The 25,712-nt window shown below is 36.9% G+C and overlaps 5 protein-coding genes across 12 annotated transcripts in view; 2 read left to right on the top strand and 3 right to left on the bottom strand.

The window, feature by feature from the left end:
• The window catches only part of LOC128878492 (uncharacterized), a 35,322-nt gene extending 25,565 nt beyond the window's left edge, over positions 1-9,757 (top strand). Inside the window, exons 3-4 of one of the 4 annotated variants that reach the window (XM_054126736.1) lie at positions 9,059-9,205; positions 9,264-9,501. In XM_054126736.1, the coding sequence (XP_053982711.1) occupies positions 9,059-9,205; positions 9,264-9,267 (151 nt within the window). In that variant the 3' untranslated portion in view covers positions 9,268-9,501. The other 3 variants (XR_008457417.1, XR_008457416.1, XR_008457418.1) reach the window with 3 other exon arrangements.
• LOC128878491 (putative defense protein 3) lies at positions 4,471-12,353 on the bottom strand. Its single transcript, XM_054126735.1, has 4 exons — positions 12,102-12,353; positions 11,221-11,469; positions 8,490-8,697; positions 4,471-4,784 (listed from the first exon to the last, which is right to left on the bottom strand). Exons 2-4 carry the CDS (start codon positions 11,441-11,443, stop codon positions 4,718-4,720), a joined length of 498 nt encoding a protein of 165 aa, XP_053982710.1. The 5' UTR covers positions 11,444-11,469; positions 12,102-12,353; the 3' UTR covers positions 4,471-4,717.
• A 126-nt stretch (positions 12,354-12,479) lies between these two features.
• On the bottom strand, positions 12,480-15,099 carry LOC128878486 (palmitoyltransferase ZDHHC6). Of its 3 annotated transcripts, none has more exons than XM_054126726.1 (7): positions 14,898-15,099; positions 14,315-14,496; positions 14,144-14,228; positions 13,800-14,074; positions 13,524-13,736; positions 13,256-13,443; positions 12,480-13,177 (listed from the first exon to the last, which is right to left on the bottom strand). In XM_054126726.1, exons 1-7 carry the CDS (start codon positions 14,950-14,952, stop codon positions 13,039-13,041), a joined length of 1,137 nt encoding a protein of 378 aa, XP_053982701.1. In that variant the 5' UTR covers positions 14,953-15,099; the 3' UTR covers positions 12,480-13,038. The 3 variants fall into 3 exon arrangements, with proteins under 3 accessions (XP_053982701.1, XP_053982703.1, XP_053982702.1); XM_054126728.1 differs by having other exon boundaries at positions 14,315-14,387; positions 14,898-15,063; XM_054126727.1 differs by lacking the exon at positions 14,898-15,099 and adding an exon at positions 14,608-14,879.
• A 629-nt stretch (positions 15,100-15,728) lies between these two features.
• LOC128878485 (uncharacterized) lies at positions 15,729-17,866 on the top strand. Of its 3 annotated transcripts, none has more exons than XM_054126722.1 (4): positions 15,739-15,876; positions 16,116-16,326; positions 16,410-17,312; positions 17,398-17,866. In XM_054126722.1, exons 2-4 carry the CDS (start codon positions 16,312-16,314, stop codon positions 17,710-17,712), a joined length of 1,233 nt encoding a protein of 410 aa, XP_053982697.1. In that variant the 5' UTR covers positions 15,739-15,876; positions 16,116-16,311; the 3' UTR covers positions 17,713-17,866. The 3 variants fall into 3 exon arrangements, with proteins under 3 accessions (XP_053982699.1, XP_053982697.1, XP_053982698.1); XM_054126723.1 differs by having other exon boundaries at positions 15,742-15,876; positions 16,178-16,326; XM_054126724.1 differs by lacking the exon at positions 16,116-16,326 and having other exon boundaries at positions 15,729-15,876.
• A 797-nt stretch (positions 17,867-18,663) lies between these two features.
• Positions 18,664-23,515, bottom strand: LOC128878484 (importin subunit alpha-7-like). The gene is made up of 8 exons (XM_054126721.1): positions 23,343-23,515; positions 21,884-22,084; positions 21,603-21,797; positions 21,284-21,504; positions 20,915-21,178; positions 20,631-20,835; positions 20,245-20,545; positions 18,664-20,160 (listed from the first exon to the last, which is right to left on the bottom strand). The coding sequence occupies exons 2-8, from the start codon at positions 22,082-22,084 to the stop codon at positions 19,964-19,966; spliced, it is 1,584 nt and encodes a 527-aa protein (XP_053982696.1). The 5' UTR covers positions 23,343-23,515; the 3' UTR covers positions 18,664-19,963.
• Positions 23,516-25,712: the final 2,197 nt, after the last annotated feature.

Genomic DNA, 25,712 nt, shown 5'->3' with positions numbered 1-25,712 from the left:
TCTTCTTTTTTCAAGTATCTGCCAGTATTCATCTGGTCCTTCAATCTATCAACCTATCAATCAATCATTGTACGATATGGAAAAAGGATGCAGAGATAAGCCGATCAAACGCGTCAAGCTGGCGATGCGCGATGTGTAACAGCTTTATCTATAAAAGTTTATCTCTCCACTGACCTCGATTGCGATTTTTTTATTGTCGAAAAGCAATACGGTTAAATCAGTAAATATTCGTCAATAATTACGCGTGTACCAATTTGTATCGAGTATAAATAACATATCGATATATCAATCAGAATCGATTACATTAAAAGAGGCATTCGGTATACAAGGGACATTTGGAGAAGAGCACGATGGTATAACTACTTGAAGGTATACAAGAAGATGGTACAATTCGAAGATAAACACACCTGGGCAAATATTTACGTACAGCATGTAACTAGTACATCGACCAACGATTCTAGCTGTCGATGCAACCCTCTCGGCAGTTCGAAGGAAGCATTCAACATACATAAGACAACACGAACAAGATGATGCAATTTTTTGAGTATGTACATACCTGAGAAGATATTTAAGAACAACTACGTAAGAGTGACCAATAGACTCCGTATGTCGATAGAACACTATAGCAATTTAAAAAAGCATTCATCGCACGATAGACAACACGAAGATGATACAACCACTTGGAGATATACCTGAAGAATAGTTAAAAAGATTAAAAGTTACACAGTTAAAAAGAACTGTGTAATCGATACCGTAGCTAACGACTCCAAGTGTCGATTCCACTTTAAATCTGTACAGAAAGAAACGGAAACATCAGTTTACTGTGCTTCCGTATCAGGAATCGAGCCGCGATAGTGTTGAAGCTTGTTTCGGTTTAATTACCTGTCGTTTCGCCTCGCAACACCGCAACCGTGGTACGTGTCCTGCAAGCGAATTTCGTCCGCCACCTAACTTGCCGACCCAATAGCATCAGCTTCACCCTGGACCTAGCACCGCGAACCACAGAGGCTTGGGACTCGGTTGCGACGTCTCCAGAGGCATGCGATGACCCTCGTATCGTGGAGATCGACGTTACCGTCCCCCAAGGAACGGCATCACGCGGCCAAGTATAACTCAACAAATTAGGTATGATCCCTGGACTCGGCTCAACGTCAGAAACCTGTCATCCTAACTGATTCTTAAACCTAGACGCTTCAGAGTTCCTTTTATCGCGAGCTTATGGCGAGCAGCCATCATCGCCATAAACGTGGTATCTGCGGGTCAATTTTCTGGAGCTATTTCGTTCAAACAAGAATGTTCTTTTTTTAACAGAAATATATAAACGCTTCCAATTCAGAGTTTATTTCTTTATTTCGTTAATTTAATCGGTGACGCTACGAATAAAATTTAGATCGATTTATGGGACACTTTGTGTCGTCGTGGTGGCGCTGGTAGAGTTCAGACGGTTAAACAGTATGGCACTCGTTAGGTTTGTAATTGTAACGAAATATTTCCGAGTTGTGATTACGATCGTACTTTTAAGGGTTTTCGGTCATAGAAATCTTTGATCTCGAAATCTTTTTCAAACATTCTAAAAATATCCAGTTAAAATAATTCGTACCAATAGGGTAGGACCTAGGTAGGGTAATTTTTAAAAATTTAGGATTTTTACGAAAGCATGGGTTTCTAAGTTGTTTTGGGGCGAGAAACACGAATTCGAAGTCAATTTTGAGGGTAAAGAATTTCTATGACTGAAAAGTAAAAATACGATCGTAATCACAGAAAAGTTTGTAATTACGATTGTAATCGTAATCGTAATTACAACTCGAAAACATTTAATTACAATCGTAATCGTTCGACACTGGTTCGGACTACGTGTCCTGAATTTTAAAGAAGATTCTTTGAACATTCTTGGAACATTCTTTCCGAGAAAACGTTTCAGGATTTTGATCTCTTTTTTTTGAATAGCAGTTCTTTCACGACGGATCGTAATGCGTCAACGATATCGCTTTCAACGTTCTAAAGCCTCCCTTATGAGAACGATCCACTTTTACAAGGCGGTGAGCTTACGTAACACACGTTTCGCGAGATCCTTTTGCTTCGCGTAAAAGCGTGCCGAGTTCCATTAACGGCATCCGATGAAGAAACTGCGGGAACCCCCTTTGGGAGAGTGTGGCAACCGCCTTGTTCGTGTCGGTTCACGTGTCTCAGCATGGGACCAACGATTATGCTCCTTAAAGAACGGCCGGGACGGAACGACTTCTCTTCCGACACATTAAACACGTTGCACTTGTATGCCTATGCTATATCGGTATAGCAAGTACTCCGAATCCTGAAATCAGCGTTACTTGGAACCAAATCTAAGAGAAACCTTCAACGATAGTTACAGAATTCGTCAGTATTTGGTTTATATTATTTTCCTTCGCCTAAATTATTCGATTGCGTTAATGTCGTTAATAACTACCTAGGTACAGTTAGAACGACCCTAAACGTGCATACGTGAAGAAAGTCACTTCCGGCTGGTCGAACACATTATCTTCATCTGTAGAAGCGTGGAAACGCTTCGTCTACGTCAGGCTCCTAGTAGATCGAAAGAAGTACTCGGTGTACAATGAACAACGCGAAGAAGATGGTACGAGTACTTGCAGAAGCATTCACCTGGACGAACAGCTGACATTTAAGAACGACCACGTGACTAATAGTAACCACTTAGCGACTCCAAGTGTCTATGCAACATCCTATCTGTTTGAAAGAAGCATACGAAGATGATCGACTACTCGAATATAATCAATCATCTGAACCATCTATCGCTAGAATTACGAGATCTCGGAGATTATTCTTCTTTTAGAACGCGCGACAACCACCTTGTCCGTATAAGCTCACGTTTCTCGAACACCGACCAGAACGAGTTCTGTTTCTACGCATTAAACTCGTTGCAATGGTGCGCCTTCCTCGTCAGCTGCGCGAGACTTTCGCGATTTGCCCTTGTCGTTTACGCTGGAGATTCGAGAAAAGTATCCCGCGGTGGAACAAAGTTTCCGTTTCCGAGATTCTGTTAATTCTTAATGCGTCGTTCGCCACACGAATCTTGCGCGAGTAGATCCAGGAGTCGACCAAGGATAACTGTACAACTCGAAGGAAAACCCTGAATTAATCTCATCTTTCGCTATTGGAAGCTTCTACTACCAAGTTCTACTTAGCTTGTTCTCCCAGAGAGAATCCTTTCTCCTATCGAACAAAACAATATTCTGGAAGACTATTCGGACTAATCGGAATAACTTCTGGCGAGTTGAATTCTGAATGGTTCAGAATTCATTCTAAAAATTCCCTAGCGAAAACCTTTGTCATACATGGATGGCAGTCAACCTGTTAACAATTTTATGTACTAGCCTTTTTATTCTAGCATCTATTTGCAAGAACCGACCGACTGTATTTATCTACTCGCAACGCTCAGGTTGAGGAAAGTTGAAGTTTTATTGTACCAAGTGTACAGTATGTAGAGGGTATGTGTACTATGTACAGCAATATTAGTCTAAATTAATGAAGGAAGGTTATGTTTCGATCGGTGAACGCATCGGTCGAGTAGTCGATGTGTTCAACGTTTTTCTCGACGATATGTTTGTCTCGTTTCCTCTTTTGAACATTTTCCAGGAAGAAAACGAGACAAACACATCGGCAAACTTCGGATTTATTCGAAGCATAGAGTTTTACCCATCGCTACTTTTTGGAAGTAGTCAGAACAGTCGTACGTATGGTGTGCGTACGTGTATCGTCAGCTTTCTACCTTTTCAATTTTATATCATTAATTATGAATCCTCCATTAATATACGCTAACGTGAACAATCCTTTTCTGAGTTACAAGCTGTTTCTAGATAAACTAGAAAATAAAGCGTTAAAACATTCTCGAAGAAACTTCGATTCGATTTGCATCTGATGCGAGAAGTTGGAGGTTTCTCTCTCTTGGCAACTGACCCCCACCAAAGATGTCCTTGTTTTTCAGCTGAAATGTTCCCCAAGGAACGTTCAAGGTCCTGGTAGACGATCAATCATATCGGCATTCGTCGTTGCATATTTTTGTCGTGAACGTGCCAGTACAAAAACTTGTTGAACGAAATCGATTCCGTAGACGTCTACTTACCTCCATCGATTGAACATTACGAGATCGCGCACTCGGAGGATGGCTTAAGGCAAAACGAATTACCTCGGGCACTGGACAGATCGCGATATACAGCCTATCAGTCCAAGGATTACGTAACTATGTCTGACAGGTCGGGAACCTTTTCTTAATGACTCCGACATCCACGTTGCTCGGCACGAGAAATGAGAGTAGAAAGTAGTTGCTTGGTAAACGTCTCGTAACGACAGAGAATCGATATTAAAAACGAAAGAGACGAATTGTGCAAATCGATACATTCTTTTGGTGTTTGTACCGTAGTGGTCTTTGACACGCGACTAGTATCCTCGACAAGTATAAGAGTGCAAAAGAGGAAAAGGAAGTATTCGATTTATTGATTACGTTTTATATATTTAAAATCGTACAGCGTTATAAAAGAATGAGCGATTGAATGGAATGTACAGCATGTTTACGCTTCGTCGGTACCTTTCACTGTTCCCGTCACGGCTTCGTTGCGTGGAATCACAATATCCTTGGAATTAAAATCTCAAACGCAAAGGTGCGGTTGTTAACGTTATTCCAAAGTTCCGTTCGCTAGCAAATATCGCTGCAATGCTTACGAAACTATCGCTGATGAACATCAGCCACTAATCCCGACCAATAGGTCGCGTACTCCTTCAGGATGGTGCCACTGTAACAAAAGAAACGGTCGGAGGAATTATTCTTCTTTTCTTTAATGATTGATATCAGCGTAGAGAAATTTTCGTTAACTGTTCATTGGATTTTCGAGAAGTTCTTACTAAAAAAATTAATTTACTGAAACAGTTAATGTATTATTAAATAGAATATAGATAAATATAAGCCAGTTAAACCTTTTATAAAATACGACAAATTTAATAAAAAATGAAGTACTCCCACAACTTGGTATCGGAAAGGTTAATGAGACGAATAAGGGAAAAACGAATAAAAATATAAATAGGATGAGGTTCCTCTGACAACGAAGTAGAACCAACAGCATCGGACGTATCTCTTTGAGTTTAAGCTTGGATCTTGATATGTGGACGGCCATTGTATTCCGTAAAGATCCGATTCTACTTTTTGTATCGCACTATTGATTCAGTGTGGCTTTGATGTGCATAGAACTTGCATGTCATCGGCACACATATGCGCTGAGCGGTGATTACAAACGTAAATGGGGTCGCTAACGCAGATATTAAATAACGAATGCCCAAGGACAAAACTTCGAGGATCTCTGCGCGTGACAGCCCTCAAAGATAATTGTAAATCGTTAGAATTGATCGGGACGCGTGGGATGGACGTGTTGTGCAAGCAACATTCTCTAAATCCTAGTACCTCCCACAATATTAGTAAAATAAACAAATTGTACACGGTGCCCAATAATATTTTATTATCAAATTAATTGAAACGCTCGATACGATTCAATTTCAAACTGAATCGTTCGGTGGTAACGAAAAACCAATCTTGTGGATATCGTTCGATGAAAGCACTGCTATAGGCGTGTTAATTCGTTTTGTTTCGAAAAGATTCATTTCCAAACGATTTTCGAACTCGAGGTTGCACCCAGAGATTTATTAAATTTCATTCATTTTTACTCGATTTTCTTCAGTTTTTTAGGTTTATTTATACCTGCATTCGATTATTTCGCGAAATAAATGCACCATATTAATTCTCAAACGATCGATCATTCGGGATTCAGCCAAACGTCCGAATTTTTAACGAATCGAGTGAACCATGGAACTGGAGGGTGACTCCGCAGTCTCTAACCGTGTTTATCTTTCTTTTTTTTATTTTCTAGTAAAACAATTTGCATCGTTGCCGTTAGAGGTCTGGCGAGCAATTTTCAGAGGTATTACGAAACACGCGACACGGATACGGGACAAAAAAGAAATTCAGAGGCACGTTTCGAGCGACCTTTTCGCCAGTGGTTGAAAAAGTTCCACCACATCCATCGTGATTCAACGCCGGTATTTCGAGTTTAGGATCGAGAGCCCGCTGCCGGAGCAATTCACCCGGTACCTTTCGACTCGGTATGCGAACTTTCTGACCTATAATGTTCTCTGGAAATTCGCTGGCTTGTTAGCAAGCCCCCCGTGTACGCGTTCATTCGCGTGCAATCGCGCGGCGGCGCCAATTATTTCCCACTGACCAACGCTCTACAATTAGTCTTATTGCGTTTTCCTCGTATCGAAGTGGAAATCCTTCGTTCTTATCGAGCACGCAGGAGCACACGGTGGGAGGCCTCGACGGGTACAACAATCGTGGACATGCGAGGAAAGGAAAAGAACGCGATGGTGCACAATTTTCCGAATGAATTATGGATGACGAACTATTATTTCAGACACTCAATTACCGGCCACTGTGGTTGGGGCATTTCTATTCGGCAAGTTGCTGCCATCTGAAAACATGCGGGGTTTCCTAAAATCCGCTACGCGATGTGGACAAATTTGTATCGAACTCATCGTTGAGGAAGTGAAACGAGATGAATTAGTTGTATAACGAAAAGAGCCAAGATGAAGTTCGTGTTTTCTTTTGAAATATAATCTTAACTCTAGCATTCGTAGTTTCCGTACATAAATTTAACTTTGGAATTTCCGATTCCATAAATAACGTCAAATTTAATTATCGCCTCTTTCAGAAATAGCTTCAATCGTAATAGTCATTCGTTTTTACAATTTCAAGTTCAACATTTGTACTTTCATACATAAGTTCAACCAGGACATTCCTGTCGAGTACTATCAGCTTGGACATTTAGGCATAGAGCACCTGCGCTTTTCTGTAGGCTGGCGACGAACTGAGTTGCAAGGTAACCAAACTGGTGGATAGAACCCTACAGTGGTCTTGAGTGGCCAGTTGATTTTGCTCCGACTATACTATCTCGAGGGTGTGCGCACACTTAACCTGATATAGAAAGAGTGGTAATTGAGATAAGACACAATGGCGGCAAGCTAGACACTCTCTATAGGCATTCCCAAGAAGACGAGGGGAGGCCACGACCTGGACGAGTGCCTTTTAGGTTTTAAATGAAATTTGGATTAAAATGTGGGCGAGCACAGATAAATCTTGTCTGAAAAAAAAGCCTTATCCTTAATTAGACATCTGGTGAAACGCTATTTGTTTATTTTCTACTCTTCCATATTCGTACAACTAGCATTACTCTTCTATCACAGATACTTCTAACCCACCCAATTTAATCCTAGTAAAATAGATATTAAAAGAATGTTTGTTAGGATCAAATTGAGTGGATCGTCTACGACAGAAGAGGAATGCTAGTTGTAAAATATATGGAAAAGAAAACATGAAAAGAAGAAAATAAATAGAAGTATTTTCTCCAAAAGTCAAACTCGGTACAAAGTCTGCCCAGGTCTTTGATTAACTCAAAGAAGAATAAGGGAAGACCGAGGGAAATTTCACTTCGCCCAATAACACGCCATGAAAGTTTCACGATGAAACGCACGGTCAAACACGGTTTTGCGGCGACAGAGACTTTTAGTGGCCTGTTGGTTCCAATTTGAGCACAGCAAAGACAAACTTTATCTACGGTATCCACGCGTGGTGCAAAATGTCATTACTTAGAAGGTGCGGTTGGTAATTGCTGCTCCAGCTCGAGCTTGTCTTTAATTATCCCTTTTCATTCGTCTGTGGGTGTGATGCAGGTTTGTCGTATTTTGTAAGAGGGCAGGTGTACTGCTCGTGATTAAGCCCTAATGATTGCGCATTATTGCATATGAATTCGCGGAACCATTTCCTGCACGATGTTGCACAATGTGTCATTGATCTGGCCTTTCGGCTTAAAGGGCTGCGTAATTACTTGATACGCGATACGTGCGAATCGTTACCACGATTTCCCTATTTTAAAGGGGATAAGGGAACGCACACTACAAGCTCGGATGAAAACTCCTGCATTCCAAGTATTAAATTTAAATGCACGTTCAGAAGAGAATATCACGAACTATCAATTATCTATTTATAGTATTATATTTTTAAAAATCATAGAAATTCAGTTCATTATTAAAATTTATTTTACACCGAAGCGTTGTGACTTCAAATATGCCTTATATTCTGGGAAGCCTAAGGGGCACAATTTATTATTCGTTTTTAATTTACTTTTTTCTACACTTTACAACAAAGAGGAAAATAATTCTCTGAATAATTCTCCTACATACAAACAAACAAACCTTACCTCTTTATAATATTAGTATAGAAGTATAGATGTAGATAGTATAGATAAAACACTGGATCAGTGAAAATAAATTCGGTCACTGTTTCCCACGTAAGCGATTATTATATAAAATACGATCGTAAAAGTGAAGAATGCATGGAACGATTCAAATCTCGAGGATCTTTATCTTAGCCAAAGGAAAGAAATTGCACTCACGTAAAATAGACGCGGCCGCGTGAGTTCGGTGGTGCATTCCAAATAAGCGTCGCAAACAGTTTCGAATTTGGATCAGCGTGTGTCACCGCGCTGCATTCAGGATGGGTAGTCGTGTTCTCCGTTTGGGCCCAGGAACCGATCCAACTATCCGTATCGGGATCACGTGCCTGAAGGAAGAATCCCTTGAACCTCGAGCCGCTGATTGTCACTGAAAACAAAGAGAAACAAAGTCGGGTTCGTTAACTGGGAAAAACTCTCTCTTTCCCATTTTGAACAGAAACACGTATTTTTAATTAAACCATTCGCCATATGTGATATTTTATGGAACATTAAATATTGTGCTTTATATATTTAATTTATTTTCAAGATCATCGTTATGTCTTCAATACTCTATACACGGCCCGTTCGAAGCAATTGATTTCTCTTCGCTTCTTTGGTCGACGAACAGGCGCAGAGATCGTTAAGTGGAATTAAAAATATCTACCCCGTACTTAATATGTTGCGAAATATTAAATACTCTACTTTCTGTATTTAGTATTCCAATTTTAAAAATGTTTTCGTTGTTGCAGAACTATGGAATTATGTTTGGGGATACTTAAACGAAGATTATACAGGGAGAGGAATATCGGATACCGGAAGAGGATAGAGGTTAGAGGAAATTGGTTGCTGCATAAAGGGAAGCTGAAACTAATACGAACAACAACAAGTTTCTTGTCGTAAGTAAAGTTTCTTCGTAAAGTTGCAGCTTTTGAATAATGTCCCCTATGCTTTCAGATAACTCGTCCCATCAACAATTTAACTTTGTTGTACAAGTTCATTTCCAGCAGTTTTATGGGATTAAAAAGTTGCCAGAGGGAACAATTATTTTTAATTAATGTGTAAAAGTTATGCTCTATTGTACTTGGCCACTGAGTCTAACTTTAACTTATTTAAACACAATAAAATTTCCTGTTCACCCTTGACCTTCTTTACTACTTTCGAGAACACGAGAGTTCCCCGTTTAATGAAAATTTATTCAACAATAACTTCAGGGAATGGATTACATTTTACTGTTAATTTCTTGGAAACAGTAAATGCCTCTCGGAACACGCTAAAATATCTCTTGTAATTCAAGAGTTGTACGGACAAAGTAGGTGACCCTGGGACGATAATAAAATAATATTTTGTATATTATGTAATACAAAATCTATTTGTGCACTGTATATACATATATGTGTATATAAGTTATACACATTATTATATAATTGATGTCATCATTTGTAACAAATAAGTTAATAAATTACGATTTTACATAGTTTTTTTTTTTTTGGAAATTTATCGATGTACGAATACTTTCTACACCCACTGTATAAGCAAATGCAAGTAACGTAAAGCAAGGCTCAAACGAATGTAATGAACGAACAACTATAACACTGGTATATCAGGTGTTATAGTCAAGTTACACGACTTCGCACCCTTATAAATAAAACTCGCTCGATACCGCTAGCTTGCCATTCAAAATGTTTTCAATACAACGCAACACTATTGTGTTGCAATGCAATATTGGAAACGTAACTACGATATCCCGTGACGTATTAGGTGGGTCAGAAATGACCCAAGTCCGCGTATTCACAATTAAAAACTTTCTTTCGCCAACCAATACTCGGGTAGAGCGAAACGAGTGTTCCATGGCCGGGGAATTATCCGCCATACTTTGTTCCGAAATTAGCGGTGTGACGGTAGCACGATGAATCCGAAAAAGACGGGACACGTCCGAGGCCAACGGTGGAACAATCGATCCAATCAACGCGGATAACCGTGGAACACGGAACCGCGTCTAAACGTTAACAATCGGCGCATTCTGCGGTTCACAGGCCGGTTCTGCATGTTCAATCGTCGGAATAATAGCGCCAACCCAGAACCACCGACGAAAAAGAATTCGTTTCTCTGCGTAGATCTCGTCCCCGATCCCTCCCCAGGCACCGATGAGCTCGTGGTTCGCGCAGTTACGTGCCCAAAATTCTCCGTTATTTATCGAAGCATGCTATCGCGTTAGTTCGAGCTTGGCTCGGTTACGCCAACTTCCTCGTGTACGCTTATCGCCGATTTATACGGAAAAACGCTTCCTTGGAATACCGCGCAAATAAGAAAATTTAGCAAGTCGTTGAATCGATTTCAATATTTCAATATAAAATAACAAAAATAGAATAGAAGACAAATACATAGAAGCATATTAGAGCGTTCAACATATTTTTTTTACCGCTTATTTTAATCGAAGATAAACTTAATAAAATAGAAGGTATCTAATATTCCACGTGTAAAAAGTAATTGAAAAATCTTGCACCATTTTACAAACCGACGCTTCGTTACCTAGATATATAATCAGTTCGAACTGACATGACTCTCAACACGCGCCATTTTGGTCCCAGTCAGGTGTTCCCATACATCCACGTGTAACTTTTCATATCTGAATAACGAAGTGTCGACTTGCACAATGTAAAAGATCTTTCGATTCGTATTGTCGCGAGAAGTATTCCACAAATTTTTATAACACTTAACAACTTACATATTTGTTAGTTTAGAATTAAAATTAATTTTCCACGGTTTAATGTATGTGGCCTTTCGCTACCAAAAGTTTTCCCAAGCTTGAGATAAAGTAAAGGTCGTCGATACTTGGGCGTCTTTGTTACGTAATAAAGTATTGCGTTAAATGTCCAGGTGTTAATTGTGCAATTTAAGTAGTCGAACGTACCAGTTATCTGGGATCCAGGACCATAGTGAGACGACGAAGCCGTGAACTTATAGGGGCTCTTTTCTGGGGGCTGCGACCTTGCTTGACCGTGATTCGGCTCGTTAGCACGACCTGGTTTCACGCAAGTGTCCACCGGTGCTCCATCGGGGAAACTATACGCGAAAAATGCCGAAGAAGCCACCACGAGGATGCTAATCGCTATGTTTCTCATAGTCAGGCTCATCCCGAGTGACCTCCTACCTACGTGACCTTTTGCGTGACAGTAGGAATTAATTTCGAGGCTTAAATTAGGAGACGTCAATTAGTTGGAATTTATTTGGTCGTTACACGAATCTTCACGGACTATATTATGCAAATTTTCCGGTCCATTGGTGATGTACAGTAGTGTAAAAAATAGTCTATCAATTTTTTAAGTAAGCCTAAATAAAATTATCGACACCTTTCAGTTAGAAATAGCTGCAAGAAAAATTCATGTTAGACATACTTCCGTTGTTCGAATTTCATAAAGAGAAGCATACTGCTTAGACTCCTTTGCACTTTTGGAAATCTCCTTATAGAATGAAAATTTTGAACGAGTAACACCAATCATGATAAAATTTTAAATAAAAACTGAGGATGAAATAAGATTAATTCTTCTGTATTTTCTCCATAAAATCAAATAATTGATAATTCCCTCGCGAAGTGAATCTTGTCTGAAAGGAAAACCTGATTCGTTAAAAGTCGAAACAATTAAACGTTAGACGTTCTTCGACTTGTTCGTCGAGATTAATTTCGGAAAAATTAATTCTTTGAGAAAATATTGAAAGTGTAGTCTCGTCTCCGGTCCCCGATAATTAAATGATTCGATCCCATTTCTTTGACGCTTCGCGAAAAGCACTTACTATAATTAAATGAAACTCGATAGCAGGAGGACTGAATTCGAAGCTATCGTCCACGAGGCAGAACAGTCCGAAAGAAACTGCGCAGGCCGATCTCCTGAAAACAAGTCAGACGCGGTAGATCCCACCATGGGTTCATAACCGGCAAGTCCAATTCACTTTTGTTAATTGTCACTTTCACCACGATCCACTGTCCCTTCGGTCGATGTTATAACCGACTGTGTGCCGTGCTTCACTTTATGTCAATTCTGCTGAGTTTCCACGGTTTCTTTTCCTCGAGACTTTACTTCGCCAATTTTCTAAATTATAATTTGAACATAATTGGAGTACCGCAGAGAAGAGTATTATTGATTTTTCAATATGAATTATAGCATAGGAATATTGCATTTCACCATGTCATTTATTTGTCAATTACAAACTGTTGATAAAAACATAAGTAGCGAATATCGTTATAATAGTTTACCGAGCCAATAGATTGTTCGTTATAATTGAAAATAAAATATAATTATATTACCGTTTAGTAAATGGTTACCAAAAGCTCTATTTACAATGATCGAAATTGCATTAAAAGTATGTACACGTCATTGTATACAGAACGCGATTCTCCTGACACAAATCTAATACATCAAAATTGATGTTTACTCGTTACACACATTCAAATTCCTTACGTTAGGGTATAGCAAATTATATAAAAGAAGGGGAACTTGTATAGTCTCGTTTTGTGCTAATCTTTTTTGTAGAATAAATATACTAATAGACACTTCTAGTATCCAAACATTTTTTCGAAAGGAGGACTTATTTAACATTAGACCATTGAAACATATAAAGACACTCATCCATCATTGATACTTACATATAAAACACTAGACAAAAATATCATCGTTCGTTCAACGACTTATCTATAAATACGTTAAAATTCTACATTGGAGAAAGGAATGTTTCAATCCGATTTCGTTAAAGCAGAAGTGTAAGCTTCATTTTCGATTACTTCGATCGCGCAAGGCCTTGGAAACCAGCCTCGTTTTCGTACTTGCTTGTCGTTTTCGTCATCTTCTTTTTTTTCTCCAAATAACCAATATCTGGTAAATGAGAAATAATCCAATTAAATTATAGCATTTCGGTTTCCAATGATATAAAAAAGAAATTTGTAAACTTACTTCCGCCATCGTGTTACGATTACAATTTCTCCCAATTTGAGTTTAATACGAGGTTCATCCGTACAAGGTGGATGACAAAACACACCCCAACCATGTCTCAATGGCAACCATGATCCAGATATTTCTTCCACGACTCTGTAGGTTTTAGCCCTCTTCCGTTTATCTTTCTTTTGAGCTAATTGCTCTCGCTAAAATATTGTCGAAATCACCGTACTTTAAATGTTACAAAGAAAAGCATACGTTTATAAATCGATCGGTAAACACGTACGGTCAACGTGTATTGATCGCAGCCTTCGATCACGGGCCAATTAATACCGTCTCCCACGGGGGTACAGTCCCACGTAAGAACTTGCTTTACATTAAAGCGCCAACCTTTCGAGTATGGATAAATAAATTTGTCCTTAGTTCCATGCCTTCGGTAGTGAGCCTTTTCTAAAATCCAAGCTTCGATTTCTGTTCGATTTTTGATTATAGCTAACAGCTGCAAGAAATACATAAACGGTTATACAACTGTATAAATTCTGTAGAAATAGTATATCTTTACCTGAAAATAAAACAATATCCCAACTGCAATAACAACGCCAATTGACAAACCAATACTAAAGATTACTAATATTAGTATGAATACAGAAGGTGGTGGAAATGATAATGGTTTCAAAGACAATACAGTCATAACCCAAGAAACTAGAGTAAAAGTAGAAACACAGCATCCACCCACTGCACTTGCCAGAAATGCTGTAAAATGTCCATGATTGAAATGACCTACGCAATTATTTATCCATGGACAGTGATGGTCCATCTTCAGCACACAACGACCACCTAAAATTCAGAGAATAACTCGATAAATTGTACAGAATATCAATATTAACTAATTATACAAAATCTCACACTTTCTGCAATGATGAGATCTTGGTGCTTTATAGCCCTTGCACACAGAACAATACTGTAAAAATTGTGTGTCTGTTGCCTTTTCCTGAAACAAGATATTTTGCATAGAAATCTTTCATCTTTGGAAGTTATTCTTTCGAGTCATTATTCTTAAATGTGTATTATTAATACCGGCATCCATTTTAACGGAAGGAACCCTGGCCCTTCATAAATAGAGCTGATGAAATGGAAGAGAGTAGATCCACTGAGACAAAAGAAAAGCATAAAATTAATTGCTCCAAACAAACTCTCTTGCGGTGCCCACCATTGTCTACTACAATGTATTGTCATCAAAGTGATTAGTTTTATAATTCCTAAAAAAATATTATGAAGTGCATAATATTAATAAAAGTACATTCGATATACGTAAAACAATTTAAATAATACGTGTACTTATTTACATGGTACGTGTATTAAATACCTACGATTACAATCAAATAACTTCGAAGTTACACGAAAAACTTTGAAGCATTGTTTAAATTTCGCGGAATTCTATCGTAATATATACAAAACAAAATGGAAGCAGTTATCTGTCAAGCACAACCTACGATACTTTTACGTTCAATATCTCCTTCGCATAGCGATGCAACATAACCAAACCGTGTATATCTTACTGCAAATATTATTACTTCTAAGTCTTGAAATTAGTAGAACGATTTGTTTGTTTGAAATTGGATAATGAACATTAACAAAATGATATCGCAGATTCACCTACCAAGAGCAGTAAGCGGACCCCAATGACATATTTTGTTAAACGGATCGACGCACATGCCGTCACCATGAAACTACCATAAAATACCCGTTGAATTCTGGAAAAGAGGTGTTCGATACGTCTTTTACGAACGAACAATTTTCGTGGTCGTTTATTAAATCTGTAGAAGTGTATTTCTCTCGGCAACACATTCCGTTGCAATTTATATACCTCAACGTTGGTACCAATGTCGGGTATACTTCAAAATCGACGTTTTTTTCGTTGAACTCGAATAAAAACGCGTTACAAAGAATGATTTTGTAGTCTGTACGTTTATCAAAAACTCGAAAAAAAATTGAAACGTGTACCATGAGGTTTTGATTTCGTCTTGGGCCAGTATTAAAATTATTACAGTATACAATGTTTTTTTTAAATCCTTGGAGATATGAATCGCTAAAAACTATAACGTATTCAAGTTTGAGTAAAATTGAAAATAAGATAGTATGTTTTGGGTCATCTTTTCGTATGTATTTGGAATTTTCTTTGAGTCATCGTTATTTTATGAACGTATTTTTAAAGAAAAGTGAATGGTGCAGTCATCTAGCGATAAAACCAAGAACTAAATTCAAAATTTTAATTCGGTCTATTCATTGTTAGATGAATCTTTTTAAATAGAAATTGAGTTAAATCTTCGAAGGATCGAGTTTATAACTTTATAAATCAGTTCAACTCAAATGAAGTTATAAAATAGATCTAGCCATCTAGCATTTAAATACTTTAAATTCTTTACCTCTATTTCGTTGCCAAATACAGTGTTATCGATTCAAAATTAAATAACGTTACAATGTTATTAACAGTTAGGGATAAGACGAACATATACAAAAAAATATACGCTCCTTTGGCTATATATCTAAGTCAAAGATACGCTCTATGCTTCCTGTAAGCCTCAGAAATAAAATCTAATAATCTACAAGTAATTCAATCTCATGGTTTGATGTTGAAAGTGAGTATGTAGATAGGACTTGAAATATCTTTACTGATCAGTTGTTTCGGCTTTTTTTTTTTACTTGATGAAGACGTTTCGATCATAGGTTCCAATATTATAAATTAACAAACTCGTGCTCGTTCGTACAGTTCGTAGTAGTTCGTAGAATATTTATGTAGTGATACGTGATACTATTTAATAACATTTCATTATATTTATTTCAATTATGTTAATCTGCAGTGAGATTGATTTTATAGGTTATCCGTATCTAACATAATGTAGTAAATAACCGTTGAATAATCTTAAACATTAACAATAGAGTTCGAATAACCTTCAACAAGTGGTTCTCCTACAAAGTAGTATCATACAGATGTTTACTATAAAAATTAACAGTGTCATAAGATCCTCTCAAGATATTGTTTTGGAAGTATTTGATTTGGTCCTAATATAAATATGAACGACTTTGATGTATGTATATTTGTTATTTAAGTGATATAAGTGGATGCTTGTACGCATAACACAACGAACTTTGATTAGTATACTCTTTACAGGCTAACAGCCAAGACGAGATTTTTAAACCACCTACCCCTAAAGCACGTTCACCGTTGAGTAGATTTAATATATCCAAAGGGAAAGATTATAATTTTCAAAATTATGACAACTTATTGATGAGAGATAGTATGCATAGAGTTAATCAGCAAAGTAAAGAATACTTTGATGGTGCTGAGAATGATGTGACTGATGATGATGATGATGATGATAATGACAATGATTATAGTGACAACAATGAGATTAAATTATTAAATGATTCATTTCACAGTGTGACATTAGATTCTCCTCTTTCTAAGTCATATAATTCTCCTGATAGAACACATTTGCAAAACCGAAGTTATCGAAGTACAAATACAAGTCGATCTTCCAATACTTCTACGAATTCTCTATATTCATATAGAAGAGTACAACGGCAACCTATAACAAGAGTACCTAAAACGTCCAATTATTGCCTTTGGTATATTATTATTGCTGCAGTTATAATTATAATCCCATGTATGGTAATATTTAATCAAGAAATAATTGAAGAAATAGTTATAGAAGAGAACCAAGTAGAAGAAAATGATGAAAAAAATAAGTTGGATTTAGGTGCAGTAGATAAAACATTAAATGAAAAGATGGAGGTTATACAAACACAATTTTATAATCAAAAACCAAGTATCTGGAATGATGTATCCTCTGGAATATATGATATAGCTTTGTATCCTGGGAAGCCTGTAGTTATTATTCTGTTTGGGAATGAAACAAATACTCTAAACTGCTTAGCACAACTACTTGGTCAATTAAGTACTATTATTTTGGGTAACAACGAGTACTTGACTTTAATACCACAAGATTTTCCAAATGATGTTGGACAAACTATTTATAAGTTGAAACAACAAATTTCTCAAAAACGGGTAGTAGTGAGTATTTTGGTCAATATTTGTTGCACACTCTTGATAATGCAAATTATTTGGGATAGAATTCTTATCTTTTTACATATTTTAGATAGTCCAAGATTTGTTGAGCATCAATCCAGAGGCAATAAAAGCATTTCACAATTTTTGTGATAGAGAAAAACCGTTAATTAAACATGCTGTTTATATAATAACAATTATCATTGATGGATACAAGCCAATACAAAAGGAATTAGAATTCATTGAAATGCAAATGATGAAGAAACTATCTGATAAAATAGAGAAAGATATTTTGGCTCCTCTGATAACTCGACTCATGGATGGAACTGTTGTCAGAGTATTGCCAGAATCAGCTGCAAATTTTAAGTATACAAACTGCTCTCTTCCAGAACGTCATAGACTGTGATACTTGTCAACTATACAAAGTGAAACTAGGTGATTTTTTATAGTATTACAGTATTAACTTAAAAACTAAATATTAGTTAAGATGCACAATTCTCATAATTTTCAGTATATTTATGTATCCAGGATTGATTAAATATGAATGTTGTGTATTAATATTCAACTTTATTTCGTTTCATCAAATGACAATACAGAAAATCAACATCTTTAGATAAAGATTTCCGATGGTGATTTGGCAGTTCCTACAAATTTTCGAAAAATATAACAAGATCAATGCCTCTGGCATGATTTCAGTTATGCTCTTAAATGACATGTTTGTTCAGCTTTAAAATAACTTGCAATGAATAGATGTCATTCCGTACACGTTACATCGTGGTTTCATATTACCGTATAGTACGTCAATCTGTAGTCCACGTATCGTTATTAATGTCCCGAATTGCCAATTTACAATGCGTCTATACCGAATTGTATTGCAAACGAAATCACATAGACTGAAAAATAATTCTGTCATTTTTTTTTTATTTTACCGGAGATAACTTTAAAACTATACATGACGAACGAGTTTTATTTCTTGAAAAACACATTAATATATTTTTTAAGAACTTCTCCAAAAGATAACGGTTTTGCAGTTGTGTTGACTCTGATAATTTGCATAAAAGATAGATTCGAGGAAGATCAAGCAAATCGATTAATCGGTGTATATGCGAGTATTGACATAATTAATTTAATAATAAAGTTTCGAAATATTTTTATCACATTTTATTTAAGAATAGCGTGCACAACATAAAATGACAAAACCTTTCCAATATGCTTATATCCTATTTGGTAAGCATTTTATAAATTGGCAACAAGTACTCGTAAGTACCCACCTTGCTAAAGTACCGTTATTAGCAAAGTAGTCGCTCACGTTCTTATATTACAGTCCTTCTCTGTCGTAATAATTCAAGTCAGTAACTAAAAGTAGGTAATATATATTTATATTATCTTGTATAATATAGCATGGTACCGTCAAACCTAAATAATAAATACATTTTATACAGTCACAGACCTTTTATACAGAATGTCCAAAATTTTATGTGCTGTACAACCGCGATACGATCAATCCTTATCATAAGCATATTTGCGTAGATTTCTGCTCACATAACAAAACGGAAACTCATTTTCAGAAATATTTATTGTTGTAATCCTGTAAAAGCATGATCTTGGGACAAAATCACTGAAAAAGATTGAAAATTCGTCTCTTGGAATTTTTTTAAGCACGATTAAACATGTAATCATTATATATTGTGCAGTCCTTAATTTTGATACGAATGCGGAAATATATTAAAATTTGCGCAATTAATTTAATTTAACGTAGGTAACAAAATATTCCAGCAATACATCTGCGCCGATATAAGATAAAATATTAAAAACATGAAACAAAAACAAAAAAAAAGTAGAAAGTAATTACGCTAATCCGACGTAAATGTTGCTTCGCTTCTTAAGGGCACTCTGTATAGAATAGCCTTAAAATTACAAGATACGTATTTACAGTAAAAAAGTTTAATTGGTCATGTTCCTACCTAATGTAGTAAGGAGGGGTGAGTACCGCGTTGCGTAATGTTGTCCGTGTTGGCTACGTAGTCGCGTACTTCAGTCGTTAGTGTCTTGCCAGTTGTGCAAGTTTTTCGTAATTCTGAGTCAGTCATACGTCGTACGAGGGTGCCAGGTCTGCCTCGATAGTTAATCGTCTTGATCATTGTTTCCGTACTTATCCGTTTCTACTTAAGCGCTAAGATATTTATTTTGTTAATTTCAATAAACTGAATGTTTCATACTAAATACATTTATGTATGAGTTTCGAAAAGTGAGCCTTCCCAAATCGTTAACGATGCTCCCGATGAAAACACCGTCACAATTTGGCGTAGGTTCGTAGATGCAATCGCGTTGTGATAAAACTTAGAAACGTATGGTGTAGCTAAAAGTAATAAGAGAAAACCATTTAAAGTAACTGCTTACAAACATTTTACTCATTTTCATCATCGAGCAAAAAAAACTGATCACTTCGAGCTATTACTGATGTTTTCTTTTTTTTTCGTTCTTTTTGTCGAATATAAACGAATTCAAAGTATGTGTGTATAAATATACCACTCTTTGCAGCTGATCGATTCTTCAATTTCAGGGATTGTCCGGTCACGAGAAATAATCATAAACGTAACGAATGAAACAAGATCGAATTCGAAGGTACATTCGGTGTTTTAATCAAACTTAATTCATTAAAACTCAAAGCCTTGGACCGGTAGTTGAGCTGAATCGGGCGCACCAAATTGAAATTGATGTCCTTGAGAATCTATGGTGGGTACAATGCGCGTATCTTCTTCCTCAGAACCGAAGTATCGTTCAATAATATCGAAGGCCTTTTGGTAGATTTCTATGTTTTGATGAGATTGCAAAAATTCTATTTTATTTAGGCCTGAAACATAAAAATGACGTTTAAATTAAGATTTTTGCACCATCGATTTTTTAACGAAATTTTCTTTGCCGATTGTATACTTACCGAAACATTCTTCGATTAATACCGCAAACTGATTAAGACCATTATGCATGGCATCTTGGTTTCCGAGACGCAAAATATTTTCTAAACCGTTTAACGCAACCTGGATCACCTTAGCATCCATGACTGTCAGTAAATCACATAATGGTGGAATGCATCCTTGTACAACAAGATAACGTATTTGTTCAGGTTGTCCACCGCTGGTAGTGTTAGTGATAGCCCAAGCTGCTTCTCTTCTAGTTTTGAACTCGGCTTTTCCCAAAATTTCTATCAGGACGGGGAATATGTGGGCATCGATAACAGCCTGTTAAGTAACACACGTGCGCACATTTTTTAAATAACGCGAATATTTGTTGCCTACAGCCTTCTGTCAATAATTTATACAAAACCTGAATTTGCTGAGGATTTCCTGCCGTAATGTTAGAGATTGTCCAGCAAGCCTCCTTACGAACGGGTTCGCGCGGCGAGTTCAATAGATGCAATAAACAAGGTAACGCAGAACAGTTAAGAACGACTTGCGTTTGTATGTCATCACCAGTCACTATATTTCCCACGGCTCGAAGGGCCGCGCTTACCACGTTGTTTTGCTGATGCCTGAGAATACAATTTTTCGTGTTATTCTTCGTGCATCATAAATATTTACGTTACTTACAAATTAAAATCGTATACTCACATGAGTAATTCTACAAGGCGTCTGCATACACCTGCATCGATAACTGCCTGAATCTTATCATTCGGTCCGTCGCTTAAATAAGAAAGAGCCCAGGATGCATCGGCAAGAACGTCGCTATCAGAGTGATTAAGGAGGTGCGCTAGAACTGGCAAACATGGTGCGACTTTTTCAAAATTCGCTGCTGGGTTCTTTCCTCGACAGAGATTTGATAATGCCCATACCGCGTTACGTGTCATCGATAAACGCGTTGCCTTAGAAAGAAGTCTGAAGCGAGGACATCGTACTTATTAGTATTTATGAATAATCAGTGAATAGTTACGACTATATCAAACGTTAACGTTAAAAAATGAAGATTTTATAAAATCTTACTGGAGGAGGGGAGGAAGAATCCCACTGTCTAATACGTGATCTCTACATTCAGGACTATCTCCTGCAATATTGCCCAATGCCCAAACAGCTTGTTCTTGGACGTCGTCATATTCGGAACTAAGTAATTGTATGAAGATGGGCACAGCCCCTGCATCTATCACTATACGCGTTTGTTGAGATGTTCCACTTGCTATGTTCGTTAAAGCCCATGCAGCTTCAAACTAGAACCATGCATACATATATTTTATTTAATACAAGGGGATTCCTTCTGAACAGTATAGAAATTCATTACATCAGGAATGTTCTATTATTTACCAACCTGTAGAGTGTAGTTTGAATTATTTTTTAAGAACTCAACGAATTTAGGTACAATTCCTGTTCTTACAACTTCATTTATCGGTGGGTTTGGCTCCTTGGATAGCATTTTTCTAAACTTCTGAGTAGCTCCCAATTGATCTTCTGGATTAGGACTATATAATGCTTCCACTATATCAGTTGTTATGATAGATGGTTGCTGTAAAATAAACTTGGTTCAGCATAATTTGCATATTTCTTAGGAATAACATTTGTTATTTTTAAGTCATAACAATAGAAATGTACCGTTTGTGGTACAGGAAGCGAATCATCAGTTGCATCAGGCTCTTGATCAATAATGATAGGAACATTGCGCCTCTTTGATAACTGTTGTTCTCGTTTTTGTTTTCTTAGTTGAACACCTTCTTCCTCCCTGCGTCGTCTCAATTCTTGCGAGTCTAAGCCCATATTTTTGTAACGGTATTTGTGATTAGTTGTAGTCGACATCTGAGAACACAAGTAATTCAAGTTGTTTGAAATACCAAATTGTTATTGTTATAATATACTTTTATTGTTGCATATTCAATAAGAACATAACTAAAACAATAACTTTTAATAATGTTCCCTAAAATACACCTTTCAAAAATATCTTTAAAAATCATATTCATTATGTAACACTTATGGTTCTTTTACACAAATAATAACATCGGTATTAGCATAAAGTACCACAAGTACAATGTTAATACAACTATTACTAAAAGATATTAATTAGTGTAAAGATAATCATAATCTTTATTAAGTTTAGGTGATTACAATGTACAAAGTTAGATGCAATTTATTATTGACATTGTTGGAGAAGTAACTCTTTGCATTCTATAACAATAATAACTCCATTGAATTTATTAATAATAAATTGACAAAATTTTGTTAGAATACAAGTAATACTCTGGTCTATAAATATATTCAGAGTCATCTTTGTTAAAATTAATGTTGTTTAGATTCAATGAGTCAGACAACTATGTATAAAATAAGAATTATATTTTCTATAATAGATTGGCTAAAGTACATACTAGGTAATCGTGTCCCTTATCAATCTTGAAGGATAATAATGTACAAAGATAAATCTATTTTTATAGGAGTAACTCTTTTTACTCTATAATAGTATTGAATCCATGAAATTTATTATTCATCAATTTTATGGATATACTCGTACTGTAGTGCATTGAAACATACATACAAAACTAATTGCAATAAAATACAAATACATTACAAGAAAACCAGCAGTCTGCATACATAGTTGGATAGGCCAGACAACACAAGGCAAAAATAACAATCACACCATGGGACACAAATGCACTTTGTTGGAACGCTATAGTCAAGAAATAAAATTCAGCAAAAAAATATGCAAGTTCAGAAGTTAGTACCGAGGTTGACGATGGGACTTCGGAATACCTTGAAACTGCTTGACAATGGACTATTGAGGGTTAGGTATTAATCGGCGATGATGTCGAGGGTGGGGTGTATCCTCGAAGATACTAGTTTCGAAGCAAAATGAGACAAAGACCGTAGTGTCGAAGGATCTTAAGTATCTTTGTACGAGACGCTTGTACTCTCTATAATAGATTGGGTAGATTAGACATTTTGGCGTAGACGGGGACGGAAAAATTGACGTTCGTCTGGAATCGTCTCTGATCCTTTAGGCGCGTCGCAAACGTCTGATTCACGCGACCGTCGTATGGTAAAATATAATGGAGCTTGTACTTACGGTTGTGAAAGGAGTTCGCCCGTTAAATGTAAGATTTCATAAGAATATCGAGTAAGCACCGCAACACTTTTCACCTCCTCAAACTACGACGACCGATCGGAAAACCTTGGTCCGTACTCCAACGCGCAAGGAATCACGGGTCACGCTCGCGAAACGCTGATAGGTCCGTTCGAGCAGTCATATTTATCAACTTTTCCAATTTCACTTGGCTAATTTCCGTGTAAATCGATAAAAAGAATGCTCGTAACGAGCGCGCTACTTCTGGAAGTTCGATGGAAATTCCAAAGTAGAGAAGAATCAGGTGAAAAGATTTGTAATTCGTAAAAAAGTGGGGTAATTCTCAATATTTTCCCATTTATGATCATCGACCGCGTTCGTGAAACATTCATTTATAGCTCGTCCGGGCTCCCATTGGTTGAAACGCGATTCGAGTTCCGTTGCTGAGGAAACTTGCGAATGAGACTTCCGTGGATGCGTTTGGGAACGCTTGAACGTCATAGACTTCGATCATATACAATACTCGTAGACACGGCATGTATACACGGATCTACGAATCGAAGTGAAGTATAGATAATGGGAAAATATGTCCTCGTGTAACGTCACAAGATAATATTTCTAGATCATTCAAAACTATTTTATTTCGTAACCAATAACTATAAATGAATAACTTTACTCTTGACATCTGTATATTGTTTTTACTATTTTTTAAACTAAAACAAGTTATAAGAAAATAATATTATGATTTAATATTCCAAAATTACAATTTCCAAAATACGTTACGATAAGCATTATTTAAAATTATAAGAGTTAACTTATTAATCAACGATTAATAAAGCAAAATATATATACCATAGACTCAACGACAAAGTTCCATCGTTACTTTACCCTCCTGTGACGTCACATAGATGATTTTCTCTTTGCTTCAAAGCATTTATCTGAAGACGTGTCTATAAGTATACATGATGTGTATATGATCGAAGGTCATAGGACTATGTAAGCGTAAAGCGTAGTGACCGGAAGTTCCTTTGTGAATTTGAAAGTGATGGTGATGAACAGCCTGCAGATTTTATGCATTTATGACGTAAGATAATATAATAAATACATGTTAAACATAACCAGAAGGTACATGGACGTATGTAGAACGAAGTAACAATATTATATTAATTGTAGAATACTTCAATATACGTTATGTATATACAGGATGTCCCAAAAATGTTGTAACACCTCGAAAGGGGTGGTTCGGGAGGTGATTTGAAACAACTTTTTCCTTAGCGAAAATGTTGTCCGAGGCTTCGTTGAAGAGATAGTAACGGAAAACGCTGACCAATCAGAGCGCGAGTATGCCGGTGGAGCGCTCGCGGTAGCGTATGAGCGCAGCCGCTTAGTGCGTAGCCTTCGCTACCACGACCGCTCCAACGGTATCCGTGCGCTCTGATTGGTCAGTGTTTTCCGTTAATATCTCCTCAACGAAGCCTCAGACAACATTTTCGCTAAGGAAAAAGTTGTTTCAAATCACCTCCCCAATCACCCCTTTCAAGGTGTTACAACATTTTTGGGACACCCTGTATTTTCTGTATGGTTTCCATATTACTGTAGGCCATAAATACATCAAATTCGCAGTCTACCGGTACAAATTTGAATTTTCATATTTTCATTTGATTGAAACAGCAAAACAAATAAATTAAATAACGTAGCATTGAAACAATTCTCGGTTGCCCCCAATATCTGACATGTATGTATTAGGAAAGTTTAAAATATTAAATCTTTTTTTTTAATTTAATCACTGTAGCGATTACCGTGTGAAAGGAAGACAAGGTTGCCTCAAAATCTTTAAAGAAACCAACCAGTTTCTTTCCTATTAAGTTCATATAAATTTGAAAACAATGTACCCAAGAGTTTACACTTATTATTTTTGTGACAGTTAGTAATTAATTATATCAACTAATTTCCTCGAATTAGATCACTTATTCTCGATATATTTACTACAAATAAACAATTTTGATACATGAAGTTTGAGAGTCCCCTGTGGTCGGGGCCCCAACCAGAGTGTCTTTGTTGACTATAATGGCCCATGGGTTGAGTTTCAACGTGAATTGAATCCATGTGGAGAAAAGGGGAGTTGCGTTTTAGGCGATCAGGCGTGACGGGCCCTTGGAGTTTTCTTGTACCACCTCGAAGCACCTGTCTCTGGCTCAGGTAAAGAAACGAGGGCGGATGACCATCATCGGTAGGTGTGGCGATCGTTGGTTCCCCGTTTGCAGGAGACTCCACCCACCTGTCCGCCTATTTCAGCTTTGAATTCCGTTATCATGTCCGCGGAAACAGGCCTCGATGGTCGCCACGGACATTTTACTACATTAAGAATCGCTT

This window comes from Hylaeus volcanicus, chromosome 6 (genome assembly GCF_026283585.1).
Source record: "Hylaeus volcanicus isolate JK05 chromosome 6, UHH_iyHylVolc1.0_haploid, whole genome shotgun sequence".
In the NCBI taxonomy this organism is placed as follows: Eukaryota; Metazoa; Arthropoda; class Insecta; order Hymenoptera; family Colletidae; genus Hylaeus; species Hylaeus volcanicus.
The sequence above is the reverse complement of the archived record's forward strand: the minus strand, read 5'-3'. Positions and strand labels throughout refer to the sequence as shown.

Bases quoted from the DNA above. Each gene is read 5' to 3' on its own strand.
- LOC128878491 (XM_054126735.1), bottom strand. From the start codon at position 11,443: ATGAGCCTGACTATGAGAAACATAGCGATTAGCATCCTCGTGGTGGCT. The intron at 8,698-11,220 runs GTACGTTCGACT...CTTTGTTTTCAG, and splicing joins TCCTGGATCCCAGATAACTG to TGACAATCAGCGGCTCGAGG. The intron at 4,785-8,489 runs GTGAGTGCAATT...CTTTTGTTACAG, and splicing joins CGCGGCCGCGTCTATTTTAC to TGGCACCATCCTGAAGGAGT.
- LOC128878485 (XM_054126722.1), top strand. The intron at 17,313-17,397 runs GTGAGTATTTTG...TACATATTTTAG, and splicing joins TTTCTCAAAAACGGGTAGTA to ATAGTCCAAGATTTGTTGAG.
- LOC128878486 (XM_054126726.1), bottom strand. From the start codon at position 14,952: ATGTGCGTCGATCCGTTTAACAAAATATGTCATTGGGGTCCGCTTACT. The intron at 14,075-14,143 runs GTGAGATTTTGT...TCTGAATTTTAG, and splicing joins ATCTCATCATTGCAGAAAGT to GTGGTCGTTGTGTGCTGAAG. The intron at 13,444-13,523 runs GTACGTGTTTAC...ACAATATTTTAG, and splicing joins GCGATCAATACACGTTGACC to CGAGAGCAATTAGCTCAAAA.
- LOC128878484 (XM_054126721.1), bottom strand. From the start codon at position 22,084: ATGTCGACTACAACTAATCACAAATACCGTTACAAAAATATGGGCTTA. The intron at 21,505-21,602 runs GTTGGTAAATAA...GCATGGTTCTAG, and splicing joins ATTCAAACTACACTCTACAG to TTTGAAGCTGCATGGGCTTT. The intron at 20,836-20,914 runs GTGAGTATACGA...TTGTATTCTCAG, and splicing joins CGCCTTGTAGAATTACTCAT to GCATCAGCAAAACAACGTGG.